Consider the following 24608-nt stretch of genomic DNA (forward strand, 5'->3'; position numbering starts at 1 on the left):
GAATAGCAAGAAGGAAAGTGATATATAGTGGATTTTTTTTTTCAATACAAGAAGGACACTATCACCACCATCACTCTTTTTCATATTGAAAGTGAGAAGATATTTGATGCCTCCTGGCTACTATCCAAACACCAATAGGCTCTCCTGAGGAAGCTGCTTAGCGAAACGCGTAGAGATCCTTTGGTATCTACACACTAGAATCCATATTGGCCCGGATATGGGAGGTTCTTCGTTTCTGTGATCCATAGACCGCAGACCCTGGCATACGATGGGCAACTTATGGGTTATCTCGCTATAGGAGGATGCCGTTTAGCACCTCATGCCAGGGGCGTAACTACAGGGGTTGCAATTGCAACCAGGCCCCATGCTCCAGAGGGCCTGTGCGGCTCCCCTGTACACCTGGATAGGAGGGGCGGCGGGGGCAGCATGTAGAGAAATCACTGTCCTCCTTTATCCTCCTGTAGCTGCAGGAGGAAAATGGAGGAGATTGGTTTCTCTTTATGCTGCCCCCGCCACTCCTATCCAGTTCACTTGTGTCCTGCTGTCTCTGGGCCCCCGTGTGCTCCCCCCGCCCACCCCCCCCCCCCCCCACTGTGCTCCCTCCCCTCTCCTGCCAGCTACTGCAGGGGATGTGTCACAATAGAGAACCAGAAAGGGGTTGGTAAATATGTAATTTACCAGCTCCTTCCTTTTCTTAATGGACAGAGTCATAGTCAGTGACATTGTAATAAAAAAATAAAATAAAATAATAAAGAATAATACAATTAAAATACTAAAAAATAAAAATGACTTGCTCCAGTGGGTGAACTTCTAGGATCACAAGGGTCACACTTGCAACCGGGCCCTGGCATTCCACCACCGTGGAGAGGCCCCAAGATGGCAGGAAGGGGGCCCACTGCAGAACTTGTGAAAGGGTTTCTCTGCGGGACCGTAATAAAGGGCCCCGCAATGAGAGTAAAGGGCCCCAGGATCAGTGGGAAGAGCCCCAGACTTGAAGGGAAGGGCCCCAGCCAAGGTTCTGGGGGGGCCCTTCATGGTTTCTTGCACCGTGGCCCTGAAGGTTCTAGTTACGCCTCTGGCTTGGAGGCATCAAAGAGACCTGGAAGGGATGAAGCCTCCAACCCTAGGTCCATGTTTGGTGGTTAACCAGCTCCCAGTGAGTGTGAGAGCAAATGGCCCCGGGATCAGTGGGAAGAGCCCCAGGCTTGAAGGGATGAGCCTCGGCCAAGGGTCCGGGGGGCCCTTCATGGTTTCTTGCATCGGGGGAATTAAAGTTCTAGTTATGCCTCTGTCTCATGCATACCATTCATGTTGTGGTTTTTATGAATTTTTGATCATGTTATAAATACATTTTAATCGAGTACTGATTTTTTTCCCTATGGGATGAACGGTGGCTACCATTAAAGTCCTATTACCAACATGGTTTGACTGTGGGGAATGTAAAGATCCGTGTTCCTGCTTAGAAGGAACACCGGGTCACTACATTCCCCTCTCACATTACTCCACTCCAAAATCTGATACGGGTACAGGTCCACCATATGTGGAAGAGAAAGCCTAGTATACTCCACTCCTAAATCTCCTGATACGGGGACAGGTCCACCATATGTGGAAGAGAAAGCCTAGTATACTCCATTCCAAAATCTGATATGGGGACAGGTCCACATATGTGGAAGAGAATGCCTAGCATACTCCACTCCAAAATCTGATATAGGGACAGGTCCACATATGTGGAAGAGAATGCCTAGCATACTCCACTCCAAAATCTGATATAGGGACAGGTCCACCATATGTGGAAGAGAATGCCTAGTATATTCCACTCCAAAATCTGATACGGAGACAGGTCCACCATATGTGGAAGAGAAAGCCTAGTATACTCCACTCCAAAATCTGATACGGGGACAGGTCCACCATATGTGGAAGAGAAAGCCTAGTATACTCCACTCCAAAATCTGATACGGGGACAGGTCCACCATATGTGGAAGAGAAAGCCTAGTATACTCCACTCCAAAATCTGATACGGGGACAGGTCCACCATATGTGGAAGAGAAAGCCTAGTATACTCCACAATCTGATACGGGGACAGGTCCACCATATGTGGAAGAGAAAGCCTAGTATACTCCACTCCAAAATCTGATACGGAGACAGGTCCACCATATGTGGAAGAGAATGCCTAGTATATTCCACTCCAAAATCTGATACGGGGACAGGTCCACCATATGTGGAAGAGAAAGCCTAGTATACTCCACTCCAAAATCTGATATAGGGACAGGTCCACCATATGTGGAAGAGAATGCCTAGCATACTCCACTCCAAAATCTGATACGGGGACAGGTCCACCATATGTGGAAGAGAAAGCCTAGTATATTCCACTCTAAAATCTGATACGGGGACAGGTCCACCATATGTGGAAGAGAATGCCTAGCATACTCCACTCCAAAATCTGATACGGGGACAGGTCCACCATATGTGGAAGAGAAAGCCTAGTATATTCCACTCTAAAATCTGATACGGGGACAGGTCCACCATATGTGGAAGAGAATGCCTAGCATACTCCACTCCAAAATCTGATATAGGGACAGGTCCACCATATGTGGAAGACACTATCGAAACCAAGTAGACACTGCTCTGGCGAGGGGAGCTGCTAGCACCTGGAATAGCGATACAGGCTTCCAAAAAACAAATCCATAAACAAATACCTAATAGCAATAAAAACATTAATATGACATGATTGTAAAGATGATCATCATAAAATTAATAAATAAGGATAATAAATTCATATAACGTCCATAGAAAATGATCAGATCCAGTAGGAAAAAGGGGGTGGATGACACCACCAATCCCAGAGGAACCACAGACGGATAGTGAGAGAAGGAAAGCTTCACACCCTATGTGATAAGGTAATCTCCTTACCAGATCAAGTGGCCCACTAAGTTCTAGGTGTTCAAACCAGGCACCACATCTATCCAAAAGGAATGGACATCTGTCCTCCAATACACAATGTGGATCATTGGATAATGAATAGTCAAATGAAATGAGCAATCGAACCTCCATCCAACAACACTAAAGGTGGTCGTCAATCATCACACTCATGAAGCATGAAAGAGAGAAGAGACTCCCATAGTGCATTAAAAGATGTAACATTTATTTAAAAAGAGATCAATTGCACTTACAACAGACTGGACATAGGCGGGCATACAGAAAGTATGTTGTTGCGGCGTTCCTGCGGGCTTCGCTCCACTAGCCCGGCTTCTGGGAGGGATACCGGCAACCCTCCAACCATAACTGAGAAACGTGATATTGTCACCGCCGTGGACCACGCCCTACATGTTTCGTCATATGTGACGTCAGCTGGGGGTTGGTCTGGGACATTTTTTAATGCACTATGGGAGTCTCTTCTCTCTTTCATGCTGAATGAGTGTGATGATTGACGACAGCAATCAGAGAGGAACTGGTTTCTTTATAAAGGCCATTTGGCACCAGCCGGGCGTGCCGTGCATCAGGCAACTGTGCACCAGCGCACATTTGTGCAGCCATTTAAGATACTGGCAGGAATGCCAGGTCTTTGTGAGCTTCTGCCATGCATAGAGTACTGACACTTACAGTACATTGGTCCATACTAGACCGTTACCATACCTAACCAACTGTTAGCGGTGCTTGATCAATTAAGTGTGTGAATATAACATTTATTCATATCTAAATCATGGAACTACGTCACATTTTGACAAAACGCATAGGGGCGGGGCCTGGATTCCACTATGTCATTGTGCATATCGGCAATGCCAGTCAGAACTGCTACAACTGAATTGATGAGTGTTTACTGCACCATATGGGATTCTTTTTAAACCTTTTTTTATTGCCGAATTTTCATGGTTATACTGTTTGCGAGTTTGGAAAATGAACCCCTGGAAGCCTGAGAGGGATCGAGGCTGAGGATCACTGTACATCGCAGTCCCCCACCAGTCTGCTATAGGAATCCACCTTACATCAGGGTTCCAATCAGAGCTGCCCTTCTATAAAGGTCCCCATCAGAGCCCCGCTTACCTCAGAGACCCCTTCTGGACCCCCCTTACATCAGAGTCCCTCCTTACATTGAAGTCCCCCTTGGGAGTCCTCCCTTACATCACAGTCCATTATAGACCCCCTTTTCTCTGAGTCTCCTTAAGAACCAAACCTACATCAGAGTCCCTATCATAGCCCTCTCTACATCAGGGACCCCATCAGAATCCCACTTTTAATCAAATTCCCTATCAGTGATCCGCCCCATCTTGCTTACAGCATGGCTATAGTCCATGTAGCAGCAGGGCGGGAGTCTGAGCATGTATGGTTGCAGAAAGTTACATCCTCCATGCTTGGGCAAGCTTGTCATTGGTTGCCAGGACAGTGGTGGTCCTACCAACTGATGAGATGACCACAGCACAGTCAAGGGAACTGGACCCTCGAACCCTAGACATTTTCTAGTGGGTGGATGTGACCCATGGGCTGGGGCGCTGATAAGGGGGGGGACCACCAGTCCTCCTATAGGGGGCTCAGGCACACAGGGGGGCCCCAACAGCACGGAGAATAGGTGCGGTTGGGCAGGGGGCAATTACAGAAGGCGTGTGCAGCTCTCTGCAGCAGCTGAAAGCCAGTTTATCCCCTACCTGCCAGCTTTCAGCTGCTGCACGGAGAGACACAGACACAGGACATCATTCCTGTAATTGCTTCTCCGACACCGATCCCCTCCCTGTTCTGCCTGCTTATGATTCTTCCCCCCATCCCCCGTTCACTGCGCCCCCCCCCCCCCCCCTTGCATTGCTGCAGGCTTCCCTGTCCTGTAAAAAAAAATAACAAATTGTAAAAAATAAGATAATTAAACATCATAATGAATAATTAAAAAAAAATTGTAAAATAATTGTCAACACTTTTAATATTAAAAAAAATAATTGTTTTTTACATTTAAAAAAAGAAAAAGGAAAAAAAAAAAAAATATATATATATATATATATATATATATATATATATATATATATATATATTTTTTATGTGAAAAACAATTAAAAAGAGGTAATGTACACGGGTTCTTTGTTATGTTTGTGTCCACTAATAATGATTTTAGTGTATTTTTAAAGGAGATATTGTCTTTATATATTTTGGGGGGGGCTGAGGCCCTGCCAGGTAGGCTGTATGGGGCCCCGTCATTTCTAACAGCAGCCCTGCCCATGGGCCATAGTTGGAGACCCCCTAGCTTCAGAGGGTAAGTGGCGTGCGCTTACCTTTTAAGGGATTTCCACCTAAAGCAAAAAAAAAATCTCCCTTTTCGATGGACAAACCCTAAGGAGAATGTTGTGTAATATGAGGCAGCAATGTGAAGATGAGCTGCACCCTTCTCACTGATGGTCTGTCGGAGGAGATTATGGGGCTGACAATCCAGAACATGCATTCAATGAGCCACTCAAGTGTAAAGGAATGAAGAACGCTACAGGCACATCCTTCCCCGCCACACCTATCCTCCCCTATCCTCACCTGTACACCTGTCCATGGCTGCAGCTGGAGGAACAATTCATATTGTAGAATTCAGCCGAACTACTTTCCTACCGGAGCAATTCTTCAGATTTTCACACATGTTGAACTCTGCATTTTTTTTTTTTTGTTTTTTTTTCTAGAAAATTAATAAAAAAAAAAGGCATTTTCTGAAAATTTTTTTTTTTTTAATGCACACGAACACCATATATTATAACATTTTTCGTAAAATATAAAAGATGAGGTTGCGTTGAGTAAATACAGGTGCATCTCATAAAATTTCGAATATCCTCAAATAGTTAATTTTATTTCAGTACTTTGATTCAAAAAGTGAAATTGATATATTTTATATAGATGCTTTACAGTCCAGGGATCCTCAAACTACGGCTCTCCAGCTGTTGCGGAACTACATGTCCCATGAGGCATTGTAAAACTCTGACATTCACAGACATAAATGTAATGTAATGTGATGGTGTCGCGCTAGTCCATATCCACTAACCCTAATAAACGGATGATATAAATGTAAGAGAAAGTCCCAAAAAAGTGTCGGCAGGGTCCACATCCACTATGGCGATGAAGAGCAGTGAAGCAAGTAAGACCACCACCAAGACAAAATCATAGGGTACTCTTACCAACTCTGTAGACCACTGAGGGTCAAAAACAGCCCAAATAGTAATAATGGCACCAGCAGGAAGGGATCGATCCGTTTTCAAATGCTTCTTTCCCTAAAGGTGTAACTGTGTTCCCCCAAACTTCTCCTTCAAGCACTCCGAGAATATAGAAAACAAGATCCCCTCATGGTGCAGTATTTCGATATAAATTTATTAAAATAAAAGAAAGCAGCTTACATGTCCATGGAGAAATGTTGGCATATCGGTAGCGTGGGTTTCCAACCAACAAAATGGCCACCGCGTCCCTCGTCTGCGCATGCGCCTCGGCTCCAGCCAATCCCGACGCGTTTCGTCAAAGTGACGTCGTCCTAAATGGGATGATGGGAATTGTAGTTCCTGATCAACTGGAGGACCGTAATTTGAAGACCCCTGTGTTACACACAGAGCGATAGATTTCAAGCATTTCTTTCTTTTAATTTTGATGATTATGGCTTCCAGCGAGTGACACCCCAAAATTCAGTATCTCAGAAAATTAGAATATTACGAAAGATCAATAAAAAAAAAAAAAGGATTTTTAATACAGAAATGCTGTCTTAGTGAAAAGTCTGTCCATGTACAGTATAGGATGCACTCAATGCTTGGTCGGAGCTCCTTTTGCATGAATTACTGCATCAATGCGGCGTGGCATGGAGGAGATCAGCCTGTGGCACTGCTGAGGTGTTATGGAAGCCCGGGTTGCTTTGATAGCGGCCTTCAGCTCCTCTGCATTGTTGGGTCTGGTGTGTCTCATCTTCCTCCTGACAATCCCCTGCAGATTCTCTATGGAGTTTAGGTCAGGCGAATTTGCTGGCCAATCAAGCACAGTGATCCCATGATCATGTGACCAGGTATTGGTAGTTTTGGCAGTGTGGGCGGTGCCAAGTCCTGCTGGAAAATGAAATCAGCATCTCCATAAAGCTGGTCAGCAGAGGGAAGCATGAAGTGTTCTAGAATTTCCTGGTAGAGGGCTGCACTGACTTTGGACTTGATGAAACACAGAGGACCAACACCAGCAGATGACACGGCTCCCCAAATCATCACTGACTGTGGAAACTTCACACTGAACCTCATGCAACGTGGATTCTGTGCTTCTCCACTCCTCCTCCAGACTCTGGGACCTTCATTTCCAAATGAAATGCAAAATTTCCATCCGTTATGATTTGGGGAGCCGTCATTTGTTGGGGTGTGTGTATATATGTGTGTGTGTATGTGTGTGTATGTGTATATATATATATATATATATATATATATATATATATATATATATATATATACACATACATACATACATACATACATACACACACAGTATCTCGCAAAAGTAAGTACACCCCTCACATTTTTGTAAATATTTTATTCTATCTTTTCATGTGACAACACTGAAGAAATGACACTTTGCTACAATGTAAAGTAGTGAGTGTACAGCTTGTATAACAGTGTAAATTTGCTGTCCCCTCAAAATAACTCAACACACAGCCATTAATGTCTAAACCGCTGGCAACAAAAGTGAGTACACCCCTAAGTGACAATGTCCAAATTGGGCCCAATTAGCCATTTTCCCTCCCCGGTGTCATGTGACTCGTTAGTGTTACAAGGTCTCAGGTGTGAATTGGGAGCAGGTGTGTTACATTTGGTGTTATCGCTCTCACTCTCTCATACTGGTCACTGGAAGTTCAACATGGCACCTCATGGCAAAGAACTCTCTGGGGATCTGAAAGAAAGAATTGTTGCTCTACATAAAGATGGCCTAGGCTATAAGAAGATTGCCAAGACCCTGAAACTGAGCTGCAGCACGGTGGCCAAGACCATACAGCAGGACAGGTTTCACTCAGATTGTTCTTAAAAATGACCTTTCCTTTTCAAACTGCAGCCGCTGTAATTTTCTGTAAAATGCAATATGGCCACCTGGAGCTGTTCTGTATGCGGTTGGTATACAGAGTGCCCCCCCCCCCCCCCTGCACTAAGATACAAGTCAGATTTCTGGCATCCCCTGCAACACAAATGTCATTTTTGGTGAGATCCTCCCAATAGGAACACGTCTAAAGGGATGCAGACCCTGCCAATTTCCTCATTAGATCCCTGCAGGTGCAGCAGCTGATTGATAATTATGAAGTCACTCCCATTCAGATTCACGCCACACATAAACACAGAGAAACAAACAATGATTTCTTCAGAATAACAAAAGGTAGGAATCTGAAACAAAGTTTGTTACAATCCCTGCAATGTACAGAGATCACCCAGAGGGGGAGGGGATTTTCTAACACAAAGGTGGAGTTACGCTTTAAGTAGATTCAGGATTAGTAGACAGGGGGAGTGGCTTGGAATCCTCCTTGTACAACCTACAGCAGGTCACCGTACGGGGGGTGGGCAGCCTGCCTGGCCGGTGTATTACATCTAAGTGTAAAATGGTTACATTTATAATATGACTTCTATGCATCATTGATGATTATTATTATTGATTGTCCTGCATTGCCATGAAATGGGCGGGGCTTAACACTCAACACAAACACATCTGCATTTCAATTGCTGATGTAATTAGAAGAAATCCGTGCTAACGTTCACAGAGCTATTCGTCCTATGAAACTGCATCTACGTTCGTTCTGTGCGAATGCCGGAAAACAGAACGTTCATAGGATATTTTATCTCTGGGTTGGATGTACTTCTTTCATACAGAATAAAGTTAATCAGGAAATTACTGTATTATGGCCACCAGATGGAGCTGACGATCTAATGCTTATTTCCATCAGCTCCATTTCCATCTTATTTCCATAAGCTCCATCTAGTGGTTAAAATGTGAAATAACATTCAACCTGGAAAGGAAATAGCTTAGTAACCTTCCATTTTTTGTTCCCATTCTTACAGATTGATTGTTCATGCAGTGCCAGGGGATGGATCGCTTTTTAGCCTTTTACTTAGACCAGGAGTTTATATTATTATTCGGCTATTTTCTCTCCAGGTTGGATGTACTTCTCTCATACAGAATAAAGTGATTAAGGAAAATACTGTATTGCAGCCATTAGATGGAGCTGCTGATCAGAGAAAATACTTATTTCGTCTTATCCACAGCTCCATCTAATAGTCATAATGTGGTCAGTCTAGTCTTTGTGAATGAATAACATTCAACCTGAAGAGGAAATAGCTTAGTAACCTTCGATTGTGTTCCCATTCTTATGGAATAAAAGTACATGCAGTGCCATGGAATGGATCGCTTTTTAGCTTTTTACTTAGACTAAGAATATTATTGGGCTATTTTCTCTCCAGGTTGGATGTACTTCTTTCATATAGAATAAAGTGAATCCGAAAAATACTGCATTATGTCCACCAGATGGAGCTGATGATGCTAATTTCATTTTATTGACCATCAGCTCCATCTAGTGGCTAAAATGTGGTATTTTCCTTAATCAGTCTAATCTTTGTTAATGAATAACATTCAACCTGGAAAGGAAATAGCTTGGCAACCTTCCATTTTGTTCCCATTCTTACAGAATGAATGTACGTGCAGTGCCAGGGGATGGATCGCTTTTTAGCCTTTTACTTATACCAGGAGTTGAACATTATTGGACTATTTTCTCTCCAGGTTGGATGTACTTCTATCATACAGAATAAAGTGATTAAGGAAAATACTGTATTGCAGCCATTAGATGGAGCTGCCGATCAGAGAAAATACTTATTTAGTCTTATCCACAGCTCCATCTAATAGTCATAATGTGGTATTTTCCTGATTCAGCCTAGTCTTTGTGAATGAATAACATTCAACCTGAAGAGGAAATAGCTTAGTAACCTTCGATTGTGTTCCCATTCCTTTGGATTAAAAGTACATGCAGTGCCATGGGATGGATCGCTTTTTAGCTTTTTACTTAGACTAAGAATATTATTGGGCTATTTTCTCTCCAGGTTGGATGTACTTCTTTCATACAGAATAAAGTGAATCAGGAAAATACTGTATTATGGCCACCAGATGGAGCTGACGATGCTAATTTCATTTTATTGACCATCAGCTCCATCTAGTGGCTAAAATGTGGTATTTTCCTGATTCAGTCTAATCTTTGTGAATGAATAACATTCAACCTGGAAAGGAAATAGCTTAGTAACCTTCCATTCTGTTCCCATTCTTACAGAATGGATGTACGTGCAGTGCCATGGGATGGATCGCTTTTTAGCCTTTTACTTAGACCAGGAGTTTATATTATTATTCGGCTATTTTCTCTCCAGGTTGAAAGTACTTCTATCGTACAGAATAAAGTGATTAAGAAAAATACTGCATTATAGCCATTAGATGGAGCTGCCGATCAGAGGAAATAAATATGTATTTCCTCTGATCCGCATCTCCATCTAATAGTCCTAATGTGGTATTTTCCTGATTCAGTCTAGTCTTTGTGAATGAATAACATTCAACCTGCAGAGGAAATAGCTTAGTAACCTTCGATTGTGTTCCCATTCTTATGGAATAAAAGTACATGCAGTGCCATGGGATGGATCGCTTTTTAGATTTTTACTTAGACCAATAATATTATTGGGCTATTTTCTCTCCAGGTTGGATGTATTTATTTCATACAGAATAAAGTGAATCGGGAAAATACTGCATTGTGGCCACCAAATGGTCAATAAGATGGAAATTAGCATCGTCCGCTCCATCAGCTCCATCTAGTGGCTAAAATGTGGTATTTTCCTTAATCAGTCTAGTCTTTGTGAATGAATAACATTCAACCTGGAAAGGAAATGGCTTAGCAACCTTCCATTGTGTTCCCATTCTTACAGAATGAATGTACATTCAGTGCCAGGGGATGGATTGCTTTTTACTTAGACCAAGAATATTATTGGGCTATTTTCTCTCCAGGTTGGATGTACTTCTTTCATATAGAATAAAGTAATCAGGAAAATACTGTATTATGGCCACCAGATGGCGCTGACGATCATAGGAAGTAGGAACTTTACTATGTCTTTCTTTTCTCTTTCCTCAGTTACAAGACCCTGGTCACCGAGCATGAAGCTCTCATGCAGAAATATTTACACTTACTGCAAATCGTGGAAACTGAGAAGAAGGTGGCGAAGCAACTGCGCCATCAAATAGAAGACGGGGAGGTGGAGGTGGAACGTCTGAAAGCGGAGGTGAGGCACATTGTATAACACAGAGCCAGCTTTGTATCTTTGTGTATGGAGCGTTCTCCGAGACGTAGTGGATAATCCCTGTAATATGTCCAATATGTTTATAAACATCAGCTCCATCTAGTGGCCATATTGAGGTATTTTTTTTAATTAAGGTATTTAAGCTAAATACCACATTATGGCCACTAGATGATCCTAGGAAATCGGCATATTAAGCAGTCAGAATCTGTGAGGTCGGGGCAAACGCTTTTGGCATTCATCCAGCAATTTTTTGATTCCCCCCCCCCAGTCAATCAATGTTCACTTACAGGGGTCTGTTTATAAAACTACTTGGATAAATGTCACAACCATTCACCCATTTTTTCGCAAATCCTGAACTATTTTTGCTTTATAGAGTGACTCCCTATGATCATCAGCTCCATCTAGTGGCCATAATGTGGTATATTCTCTGGTTGAGGTATTTCAGGAATAATACTGCATTATGGACACTAGATGGAGCAAATTATAATAGGAAATTGATGTATTAAGCATCATACATTCAGAATGCATGAGGGCTGGGGAATTCTTGTGACATCCATCCTTTTTTTTTATTTTATTTTATTATTATTTTTTATTTTTTTTTCATATAACCTTAAATTTATAACTGGACAGAAACACTTCTTTGATCGTTGGCTCCATCTAATGGCCATAATGTGGTATATTCTCTGATTGAGGTATTTAAGGAATAATACCACATTATGGCCACTAGATGTAACTGATGATCGTAGGAAATTGATGTATTAAGAATCATACATTCAAATGCATGAGGGCGGGGTGAATGCTTGTGACATCCATCCTTTATTTTATTGTTCTTTTTTTAAATCTAACCTTAAATTTATAACTGGACAGAAACATTTTGTTTGGCCCCTAGTAAATCTGTGTTCACTTACCGGGGTCTCCCAATAAAAATTAATCGGGTGAATGTCACAAGCATTAACCCAGCGTTCACAAATTCTGACTGTATTTTGCTTGACTTCCTATGATTATCAGCCCCATCTAGTGGCCATAATGCAGTATATGCGTTGATTGAGGTATTTTAGGAATAACACCACATTATGGCCACTAGATGGAACTGATGATCATAGGAAATTGATGTATTAAGCATCATACATTCAGAATGCATCAGGGCGGGGTGAATGCTTGTGACATCCATCCTTTATTTTATTGTTCTTTTTTTAAATATAACCTTAAATTTAAAACTGGACAGAAACATTTTTTTTGGCCCCCAGTAAATCTGTGTTCACTCACCAGGGTCACCCTATAAAAATTAATCGGGTGAATGTCTTCACAAATTCTGACTTTATTTTCCTATGATTATCAGCCCCATCTAGTGGCCATAATGGAGTATATGCGTTGATTGAGGTATTTCAGGAATAATGCCACAACATGGCCACTAGATGGCACTAATTAATATAGGAAGTTGATGTATTAAGCATCATGCATTCAGAATGCAGGGTAAATGCTTGACATTCAAGCAGCAATTTTTTTATAAATGTATAACATGAACAAAAATCTGTGTTTACTTGCAGGGTTCTAGCTATAAAAATGAATCGGATATAGGTCACAAAGCCTTCACAAATTGTCCGTATTTTGCGTGAGTTCCTATGATTGCCAGCTCCATCTAATGGCCATAATGTGGTATATTCTCTGATTGAGGTCTTTCAGGAATAATACCGCATTATGGCCACTAGATGGAGCTGATGATCATAGGAAATCAACATATCAGGCAAAACACAGAATCTATGAAGGTTGGGCGAATACTTGTGACATTTGGCCAGCAAACGTTTTTTTACATATATCTGACTTACCTGTACGTCTCTGGACTTCATTTGGTTATGCCAGGATGATATGCAGCTGCAGGCATCATTCCAGTACCGTTTTTTTGTTTTGTTTTTTGTGTTTTTTTTTTTTTTTTTAGAGCTGGCGGTTGGCTCTTTTTTAATAGCAATCAGAGTGGCTAACTAGCCGCTTGATTGCTATTACAAGCAGCGAGAGGGGACTTTGATTGGCTCTCCACCAGAGTAAACCTTACATCACTTCCAGTTTACCTGAATGTCAACTGCACCAATTAAAAAAAAAAAAAAATTAAAGCATTAAACCCCTATCTTGGCGTTTTGAATGCTTTAAGTGCAGAGGTGGGGTAAAAATAAAAACTGTGTAAAAATAAAAAAAATTAAAATGAATAATTAAAAATAAAAAATTTGAAGCAACAGTGTAAAAAAATAAATAAAAAACAATAATAATAAAAAAAAAGCCCCTGCCGCTCGTGCTTGCTCACAAAGGCGAACGCCCATGTTGGTCCCGAATGCACGCAAACAGCAGTCGTCCCACACAAGTGAGGCAGCATTTTTAAAAAATTTAAAGCATTTAAAAAACACCTATCTTTGCGTTTTGAATGCGTTTAAGGGCAGAGGAGGGGTAAAAATTAAAACCATGTAAAAATAAAAAAATAAGATAAATTAATTAAAAAAAAATGTTTTTTTGAAGCAACAGTGTAGTGTTCTATCGGAGATCAGTTTGGGGCGTGATGTCTGTTCTATCGGTGTCATTGGGACGTGATGTCTGTTACACGGCTGCTGACACTTTGATGTGGTAATGAGAATTATTATCTGAATATTTATCAATGTAACACCCCAGCCCCCACCCAATCGCAGCTATGGAGACGGTTCTCATCTCCTCTACAAGTCACCTGAAGCTCAAAAAAGTTCTGGAGCTTTTTTTGTGGTTCAAATTTGGCAGATTTGCGTGTTTTTGGCACACTTCTATTCCCATAGGAATTCGTGGAAACACGTTTTTGCACGTTTTTTTTGCTCAAATGTGTAAAAAAAAAAAAAAAAAAAAGTAACATGAATAAATTTTAAACACAAAAATAACAAAAAACCTTTTTAAATAATATGTAATATTAAATCATTAACCCCTAACCTTAAAAAAAAAAAAAAATGAAATAAATAAATGTTTGAATAATAAAATACTAATAACAATGCAAACCTGAACAAGAATAAAACAAATGTGTATTAATAGTAATATAAATAATAATTTTGTTATTTTGTGTTCGCGTTAGTGTTTTTTTTTTTTTTTTTTTTAAGGGTTAGGGGTTTATTTTTATTCATCTATTATTACATAGTATTCTTTTATTGTATGTATTTATTTATTTAATATTTATGGTTATTTATACTTGTGTGATTATTTTACATGTATTTATTTATTAGTAGTAGTAGTATTGACACTGTAACAAAAAACAAATAAATAATAAGATCATAAATAAAATATTAACCCTAATCCTAACCTTACCTTAACTCTTGAATAGGGATTTCTGAAATGAAATCAACCTCCAGACTGAGAGAGGTCCAAATGAAAAGATTTATATTGATATATATATATATATATATATATATATATATATATATATATACAGTGGGTACGGAAAGTATTCAGACCCCCTTAAATTTTTCACTCTTTGTTATATTGCAGCCATTTGCTAAAATCATTTAAGTTCATTCTTCTTCCTCATGAATGTACACATAGCACCCCATACTGACACAAAAACACAGAATTGTTGACATTGTTGCACATTTATTAATAAAGAAAAACTGAAATATCACATGGTCCTAAGTATTCAGACCCTTTGCTGTGACACTCATATATTTAACTCAGGTGCTTTCCATTTCTTCTGATCATCCTTGAGATGGTTCTACACCTTCATTTGAGTCCAGCTGTGTTTGATTATACTGATTGGACTTGATTAGGAAAGCCACACACCTGTCTATATAAGACCTTCCAGATCACAATGCATGTCAGAGCAAATGAGAATCATGAGGTCAAAGGAACTGCCTGAAGAGCTCAGAGACAGAATTGTGGCAAGGCACAGATCTGGCCAAGGTTAGAAAAAGATTTCTGCTGCACCTAAGGTTCCTAAGAGCACAGTGGCCTCCATAATCCTCAAATGGAAGACGTTTGGGACGACCAGAACCCTTCCTAGAGCTGGCCGTCCGGCCAAACTGAGCTATCGGGGGAGAAGAGCCTTGGTGAGAGAGGTAAAGAAGAACCCAAAGATCACTGTGGCTGAGCTCCAGAGATGCAGTCAGGAGATGGGAGAAAGTTGTAGAAAGTCAACCATCACTGCAGCCCTCCACCAGTCGGGGCTTTATGGCAGAGTGGCCCGACGGAAGCCTCTCCTCAGTGTAAGACACATGAAAGCCCGCATGGAGTTTGCTAAAAAACACCTGAAGGACTCCAAGATGGTGAGAAATAAGATTCTCTGGTCTGATGAGACCAAAATATAACTTTTTGGCCTTAATTCTAAGCGGTATGTGTGGAGAAAACCAGGCACTGCTCATCAGCTGTCCAATACAGTCCCAACAGTGAAGCATGGTGGTGGCAGCATCATGCTGTGGGGGTGTTTTTCAGCTGCAGGGACAGGACGACTGGTTGCAATCGAGGGAAAGATGAATGCGGTCAAGTACAGGGATATCCTGGACAAAAACCTTCTCCAGAGTGCTCTGGACCTCAGACTGGGCCGAAGGTTTACCTTCCAACAAGACAATGACCCTAAGCACACAGCTAAAATAACGAAGGAGTGGCTTCACAACAACTCCGTGACTGTTCTTGAATGGCCCAGCCAGAGCCCTGACTTAAACCCAATTGAGCATCTCTGGAGAGACCTAAAAATGGCTGTCCACCAACGTTTACCATCCAACCTGACAGAACTGGAGAGGATCTGCAAGGAGGAATGGCAGAGGATCCCCAAATCCAGGTGTGAAAGACTTGTTGCATCTTTCCCAAAAAGACTCCTGGGTGTATTAGATCAAAAGGGGGCTTCTACTAAATACTGAGCAAAGGGTCTGAATACTTAGGATCATGTGATATTTCAGTTTTTCTTTTTTAATAAATCTGCAACGATGTCAACAATTCTGTGTTTTTCTGTCAGTATGGGGTGCTATGTGTACATTCATGAGGAAGAAGAATGAACCTAAATGATTTTAGCAAATGGCTGCAATATAACAAAGAGTGAAAAATTTAAGGGGGTCTGAATACTTTCCGTACCCACTGTATATATATATATATATATATATATATATATATATATAATATTTATATATATATATATATATATATATATATATACACACACACACATACATACTGTATATGTGTGTGTATGTATGTATGTGTATATATATATATATATATATATATATATATATATATATATATATATATATATATATATATCACTCTAACTTATCATTTATTTTAACGGCTTCCGGGCCGCCCGCCGCAGTTTTACTGCGGCAGGCAGCCCCATTTGGGCGAACCGACGTAGGTCTACATCATTCGTGTGCCTGCAGCTAGGGGGCGAATGCGCACCGCCGGCGGTGCCCACTTGTCAGTGGGGACTCCGATGCACGGAAGAGAAGGACGGTTGGATGTTGTAAACACAGCTGACCGTTCTTCTCCCTGGAATGATCACAGAGCTCCTGTGATCCTTCTATATAGGACAACATGTCTCTACGATCATTTCACAAGCCCCGCCCCCATACAGTTAAAATCACCCCCTAGGCTTACATTTAACCCCTTGATCACCCACAGTGTTAACCCCTTCCCTGCCAGTGTCATTATTACAGTGACAGTGCATATTTTTAGCACTGATTACTGTAGTAATGTCACTGGTACCCCCCAAAAGTGTCAAAAATGTCAGTTAGGGGTCCGATCTGTCCGCCACAATGTCGCAGTCCCGCAAAAAATCGCAGAACGCCGCAGTTACTAGTAAAAAAAAAAAAAAATATTAAAAAATTACATAAATCTTTCCCGTAGTTAGTAGACGCAATAACTTTTGCGCAAGCCAAGTAAAATACGTTTATTGCGATTTTTTTTTTTTTTTTGTTTTTTTTTTTTTTTACCAAAAATATGTAGCAGGAAAAAAAATTGGCCTAAAATGTTAAGACATTTAGATTTTTTTAATTTAATATTATTATTTTTTTTTTTTTTTTCAGAATTGTCGCTCTTTTTTTGTTTATAGCGCAAAAAATAAAAATCGCACAGGTGATCAAATACCACCAAAAAGAAAGCTCTGTTTGTGGGGGGAAAAAAGGACATCAATTTATTTGGGTACAGCATCGCACGACCGCGCAATTGTCCGTTAAAGTAACGCAGTGCTGAATCGCAAAAAATGGCCTGGTCATTAAGGGGGGGAAATCCTTCCGGTCCAGAAGTGGTTAATAATAATACTATAGGTTTAACCATAAATGTGTTTATAAATCTACACTACAATGTAGGAATCAGTAAAGATCACATTATCCTTATACACTCCTTACCCTAACAAAAAAAATATAATGAATAATAATTAAAAAAGGAAAAAAAGCTGATGGGAAAAGCTAAAAAATAAAGCTGAAAAACCTGGCAGCAAATGATAGTTTCCTCTATTGGCTAATTTAAAAAAAAAAACACCAAAGCTAAAAAACGCTGTTTAAAAACATGCATAAAGACGCGCCAAAATTGCACATAAAAAGACTCCACTCGCAGGTGAGAATGCAGCCTTCTAGCCGGGCCATTCATAAGCCTCTCCATTAACCCTTTATTCAGCAGAGGGCTGTTCCTCAAATTGTTGGATCCCCCCCTACTAATGATCCTGCTGTGATTGGCTCATACAACAGAATTCCTTTATTATCCTATGAACCTGGATGAGTGACATCCTATGATCCTTCAGCTCCTTCTAGTGGCCATAATGTGGTATATTCCCTGATTGGGGGTATATCAATCACATTATGGCCACAAGATGTAGCTGATGAGCAAAGGAAATCAATGTATGCAGCAAAATACAATCAGAATCCAGGATTTGTGACATTCATCTAGCAGGTTTTTTTTTTTTTTTTTTTTGCAAAGAGATTTTTGACACCCAGTGAATCTGTGCATACATACAGGGGGGGTTATTTATTTATAAGAAAAGTAAAATCACACAGCCCTCACAATTATCTGTATTTTGCTTAAGGGCTCTTTCACACGGGCGATCCGATCAGATCCGGCTGTCAGTTTTTTAGGCGGATCTGATCGGATCCTCCATGCAGCTCTATGGGGCAGCGGATGTCAGCGGAGAGATTTATGGGGACCTGACAGCTGTGTCTCTGCACACAGCACGGAGACACAGCTGTCATCCTCCTGCTCAGTGGGGGATCGGCGGCTCGATCCCCTGCTGAGAAAAACGGAATCCGTCCGATGGACGGATAGTGTGAAAGGGGCCTAATAGAGACTTTTTATAATTGTCAGCGCCATCTGGTGGCCATAATGCAGTATACACTATTCTTCAAAAATACAGTATTATAGCCACTTAATGGAGCTGAGGATCATAGGAAATAAACATATTTAAGCAAAAATATGGCCAAAATGAAAAGCTGAGCTTGTGACATTTGCCTAGTATTTTTTTTATTTTTTTTTTTTTAGATAAATGGATCCCCAAATATATAAAATGAATAAAAATACTTTCATGACCCCCCCATTGATTCTCTGTTTTAAGCAATGTACAGGGGTGATGTATGGGGGCTAGACACATTTTTGTCACAGCGAATATAATTTCATGTCCAGCGAATATAAATAATACATTTTTATTTTATTTTCTATTTTATTTATAAATAGACCCTCTAAATGTATACAGTGCCTTGAAAAAGTATTCACACCCTTTGACATTTTCCACATTTTGTCATGTTACAACCAAAAATGTAAATGTATTTTATTGGGATTTTATGTGATAGACCGACACAAAGTGTCACATAATTGTGAAGTGGAAGGAAAATGATAAATGATACAAATAAATCAGTGAAAAGTGTGGCTGCATTTGTATTCACCCCCCGGAGTCAATACTTTGTAGAACCGCCTTTCCCTGCAATTACAGCTGCAAGTCTTTTTGGGGATGTCTCTACCAGCTTTGAACATCTAGAGAGGACATTTCTGCCCATTCTTCTTTGCAGAATATCTCAAGCTCTGTCAGATTGGATGGAGAGCGCCTGTGAACAGCAATTTTCAAGTCTTGCCACAGATTCTCAATGTGATTTAGGTCTGGGCTGTGACTGGGCCATTCTAACACATGAATATGCTTTGATGTAAACCATTTCATTGTAGCTCTGGCTGGATGTTTCAGCTCGTTGTCCTGCTGGAAGGTGAACCTCCGCCCCAGTCTCAAGTCTTTTGCAGACTCTAACAGGTTTTCTTTTAAGGCTGGGTCAAATTTAGAAAATCAGAAATTTTGTGCGTTTTGTGATTCGATGTTGCCACCATTCATTTTGAAATTCGACCGACCAAGCATTCAATTTCACCTCATGTTGGTACAGAAAAGAATTTTCATGGCTGGAAATCTTCTTTTTCTTTCCAGGAATTTTCTTTTATTGGAATCATGCGCATTTCTTTTTCGATTTTATATTTCTCGCATGATCACTAAAATTCGATGGCCACACGAAAATCGGCCGTTGCTGCAGACCACTAATGGTGCAAAATTCAAACACAAATTCTTAGATAGGATTTTCAAAAGAAAATTCTTTCGAAATTCGTCCCATGTATGGCCGGCCTAAGATTGCCCTGTATTTGGCTCCATCCATCTTCCCACCAACTCTGACCAGCTTCCCTGTCCCTGCTGAAGAAAAGCATCCCCACAACATGATGCTGCCACCACCATGTTTCACAGTGGGGATGGTGTGATCAGGGTGATGTGCAGTGTTAGTTTTCCCACCACACATAGTGTTTTGCTTTTAGGCCAAAAAGTTCAATTTTGGTCTCATCTGAGCAGAGCTCCTTCTTCTACATGTTTGCTGTGTCCCCCACATGGCTTCTCACAAACTGCAAACAGGACTTCTTATGGCTTTCTTTCACCAATGGCTTTCTTCTTCTCACTCTTCCATAAAGGACAGATTTGTGGAGTGCCGACTAATAGTTGTCCTGTGGACAGATTCTCCCTCCTGAGCTGTGGATCTCTGCAGCTCCTCCAGAGTTCCCATGGGCCTCTTAGCTGCTTCTCTGATGAATGCTCTCCTTGCCCGGCCGGTCAGTTTAGGTGGATGGCCATGTCTTGGTAGGGTTGCAGTTGTGCCATACTCTTTCCATTTTCCCATGATGGATTGAACAGCGCTCCGTGAGATGTTCAAAGCTTGGGATATTTTTTTATACCCCAACCCTGCTTTAAAGGATAACTCCACTTTCGTGGGGCAAAAAAACAGCAAATAAAGAAAAAACAATATAGCGTATACAATTGTGACACAAATCATATTGTAATTGAATGTTATTAAAAATTATCTTTCCTTTTCAATCTGCAGCTGCTGTAATTTTCTGGAAATGCAATATGGCCGCCTGGAGCTGTTCTGTACACAGAATGTATACTGACCACACCCCCAGAAACATAATTTCCTGCTTGTGTGATTGGCTCACTGATTTCCCCAGAAGTCTGCACTAAGATACAAGTCAGATTTCTGGCATCCCCTGCAACAAAAATGTCATTTATGGTGAGATACTCCCAATAGGAACACGTCTAAACGGATGCAGACCCAGCAGGTTTCCTCATTAGAGCTCTGCAGCTGCACAGCTGACAGATAATTATGAAACCACTCCCATTAGACCCACTCAGCACAGAGGAACAAACAATGATTTCTTCAGAATAACAAAATGTAGGAATCTGCAACAAAGTTTGTTACAATCCCTGCAATGTACAGAGATCACCCAGAGGGGAATGTTTTTTTCTCAACAAAAGTCAAGTTGTGCTTTACACTTCTCCACAACTTTATCCCTGACCTGTCTGCTGTGTTCCTTGGCCTTTGTGATGCTGTTTGTTCACTAAGGTTCTCTAACAAACCTCTGAGGGCTTCACAGAACAGCTGTATTTATACTGAGATTAAATCACACACAGGTGGACTCTATTTACTAATCAGGTGACTTCTGAAGGCAATTGGTTCCTCTAGATTTTAGTTAGAGGTATCAGAGTAAAGGGGGGTGAATACAAATGCAGCCACACTTTTCACAGATTTATTTGTATCATTTATCATTTTCCTTCCACTTCACAATTATGGCCACTTTGTGTCGGTCTATCACATAAAATCCCAATGAAATACATTTACGTTTTTGGTTTTAATATGACAAAATGTGGAAAATTTCAAGGGGTGTGAATAATAATAATATTTCAAGGCGCTGCATCATGAACAGGGAACTTTAAAATAGGAAATTCCTTAGCATATGGTTAGAAGTTTTTTCTGGCCTAAGTGAATTGTAACCTCAGTAAATCATTTGCTTCATTTATTTTTGTTATTTTGTTTATTTCTAATTATTTTTTACAGATTGCATCGTTACTGAAAGACAACGAGCGTATCCAATCAACACCGAGCAATGCTCAAACTGAAGACACTGACATTAAGAAGATAAAGAAGGTAACAGTATTTTTCTATGATTGTCAGCTCCACCTAGTGTCCGTAAGGGGATAGCGTCCCAATTTACACTATTCATATGAATGAAGAACTTTCGACCTGGAGAGAAAATAGCATGTTAACATTCGATTTTTCGCAGAGAATGAATAGATCTGATTTTTTTTTTTTTTTTATGAATTTACCCCTTGATCTGATTTTTTTTTAATGAATTTACCCCTTAATAATATATACTTTATGTGTTCTGCATGCAGGTACAAAGCTTTCTGCGTGGCTGGTTATGCCGGCGGAAATGGAAAAGCATAATCCAAGATTACTCCAGGTCTCCCCATGCAGACAGCATGCGCAAGAGGAACCAGGTTGTGTTCAGCATGCTGGAAGCGGAGTCGGAATATGTTCAGCAGCTGCATATTTTGGTCAATAATTTCCTGCGACCTCTGCGTATGGCGGCGAGCTCCAAGAAGCCACCGATCACCCACGATGATGTCAGCAGCATCTTTCTGAACAGGTAGAAAAATACTTATGTCAGATTTTAGGGAGATTGCTGAAAGAGAGAACATTTTTAGAGCATATGAACGTGTTTGCTCTCTGCGAACACTCGGGGTGTATTATATATACTGTAGTTGTAGATAAAATGTCATACCTAGATTTGCCACTAGAGGGCGCACCTTTGTATCTGTCAGCAGCATCTCCATCCTTAATAATTAGATTGCTGCAAGAAAATCTATTTTAGGAATGCCACCTGTTGAGTGTAATGCAGCATGGGATGATGCAAGATGAAAATAATTTTTAAAGGCCTTGAATGAATCTTTCTGATGTCAGATTGTTTTCTATTCCCCTAAAGCGGGGGTCAAATTTTTCACTACGAGGGCCACATTGTATATTTTGCAAATAGTTGTGAGCTAAAAACAAACATTTATATATATATATATATATATATATATATATATATATATATATATATATATATATATATATGTGGTGTGGTATATATGTGTGTGTATATATATATATATATATATATATATATATATATATATATATATATATATAAGGTCTAACAGATTCCCCTCCCTCTTACATCCAGGGGTGCCCAGCAGAGTCCTCTTCCCCCTTTACGTCCACAGGGTGCCCAGCAGAATCCTCTTCCCCCCTTTACGTCCACAGGGTGCCCAGCAGAATTGCCCCCCTAAGAAAAACTCCACGGGGTGCCCAGCAGAGTCCCTTTCCCCAATGCGTCCTCTGGATGTCCAGCAGAGTCCTCTCTACCCCTATATGTCCACAGGGTGCCCAGCAGAGTCCTCACCCCCTATATGTCCACAGGATGCCCAGCAGAGTCCTCTGCACCCCTATACGTCCTCAGGGTGCTCAGCTGAGTCCCCCCCTTTATGTCCACGGGTTGCCCAACAGAGTCCTCTCCCCCCAATATGTCCACAGGGTGCCCAGCAGAGCCCACCCCCCCCCCCCCCCCAAAAATAAAAATCCAAAAAACGGATTATAAAAAAACGGGTGCCTCTTCTCACTATATGTCCAAGGGGTGCCCAACAGAGACCTCTCCCCTCTGTACGTCCACAGGGTGCCCAGCAGAATCCTTCTTCTCCCCTATACGTCCACAGGGTGCCCAGCAGAGTCCCCCCCCCCCCCCCACATAACAAAAGTCCACGGAGTGCCCAGCAGAGTCCCCCTCCCCAATACTTCCTCTGGGTGCCCTGCAAAGTCCCCCCCCCCCATACATCCTTTGGGTGCCCAGCAGAGTTCCCCTCCTCAATACGTCCTCTGGGTGCCCAGCAGAGTCCTCCCCTCCCCAATACTTCCTCTGGGTGCCCAGCCAGCAGAGTCCTTTCCCCCTCTATACGTCCTTGGGGTGCCCAGCAGAGTTCTCCTCCTCAATAGGTCCTCTGGGTGCTCAGCAGAGTCCGCTCACTCCCAATGCGTCCTCTGGGTGCCCAGCAGAGTCCCCCCCCCCCCATACATCCTCTGGGGTGCCCAGCAGAGTCCTCTCCCCCCCCCCCCTATACGTCCTCAGGGTGCTCAACAGAGTCCCCCTCCCCAATACATCCTCTGGGTGCCCAGCCCAATACATCCTCTGGGTGCCCAGCAGATTCCCCCCTATATATCCACGGGGTGCCCAGCAAAGTCCCCCCCTCCCCCATACATCCACAGGGTACCCAGCAGAGTTCTCTTTCCCCCCGCCCCATACGTTCACTGAGTGCCCAGCAGATTCCCCCCAAAACATCTATGAGGTGCCCAGCAGAGTCCCTCCCCCCCACCTGCTCATACATTCACAGGGTGCCTAGCAGAGTCTCCCCCCCCCCCCCCCATTCATCTATATGGTGTCCAGCAGAGTAACGCTAATCTCATTACAATAGCCCCTAAAGGTGGGTGGGATAAATTAGGCAGCAAGTGAACATGTTTGTCCCTTCAGTTCATTTGTTGAAAGCAGAAAAAAATGGTCAAGCGTAGAGATTTGAGTGTCTTTGACAAGGATCGAATTGTAATGTCTAGATGACTGGGTGAGAGCAACTCCAAAACTGCAGCTCTTGTGGGATGTCCCCCCGTCTGCAGTGGTCAGGACTCAGGACCGACCAAAAGTGGTCCAAGGAAGGAAACCTGGCCTACTGGTGACAGGATTATGGGCAGCCAAGGCTCATTGATGGAGGTGGGGAAGGAAGGCTCATTGATGGAGATGGGGAGATAAGGCTCATTGATGGAGGTGGGGAAGGAAGGCTCATTGATGGAGGTGGGGATGGAAGGCTCATTGATGGAGGTGGGGAGGGAAGGCTCACTGATGGAGGTGGGGAGGGAAGTCTCATTGATGGAGGTGGGGAGGGAAGGCTCATTGATGGAGATGGGGAGATAAGGCTCATTGATAGAGGTGGGGATGGAAGGCTCATTGATGGAGGTGGGGAGGGAAGGCTCATTG

General features: G+C 41.7%; 1 protein-coding gene across 2 annotated transcripts in view; it reads left to right on the forward strand.

The window, feature by feature from the left end:
* RASGRF1 (Ras protein specific guanine nucleotide releasing factor 1) overlaps window positions 1-24608 on the forward strand; it is a 224258-nt gene that overhangs the window by 49496 nt on the left and 150154 nt on the right. For both annotated transcript variants that reach the window (XM_082252999.1, XM_082253000.1), the window contains exons 3-5: window positions 11111-11258; window positions 21602-21691; window positions 21940-22193. In XM_082252999.1, coding sequence (XP_082109125.1) covers window positions 11111-11258; window positions 21602-21691; window positions 21940-22193 — 492 coding nt within the window. The remainder of the gene's footprint in view (window positions 1-11110; window positions 11259-21601; window positions 21692-21939; window positions 22194-24608) is intronic.

The sequence above is a fragment of the Pelophylax lessonae genome, assembly GCF_965119305.1.
Source record: "Pelophylax lessonae genome assembly, chromosome: 4".
NCBI classification, from domain to species: Eukaryota; Metazoa; Chordata; class Amphibia; order Anura; family Ranidae; genus Pelophylax; species Pelophylax lessonae.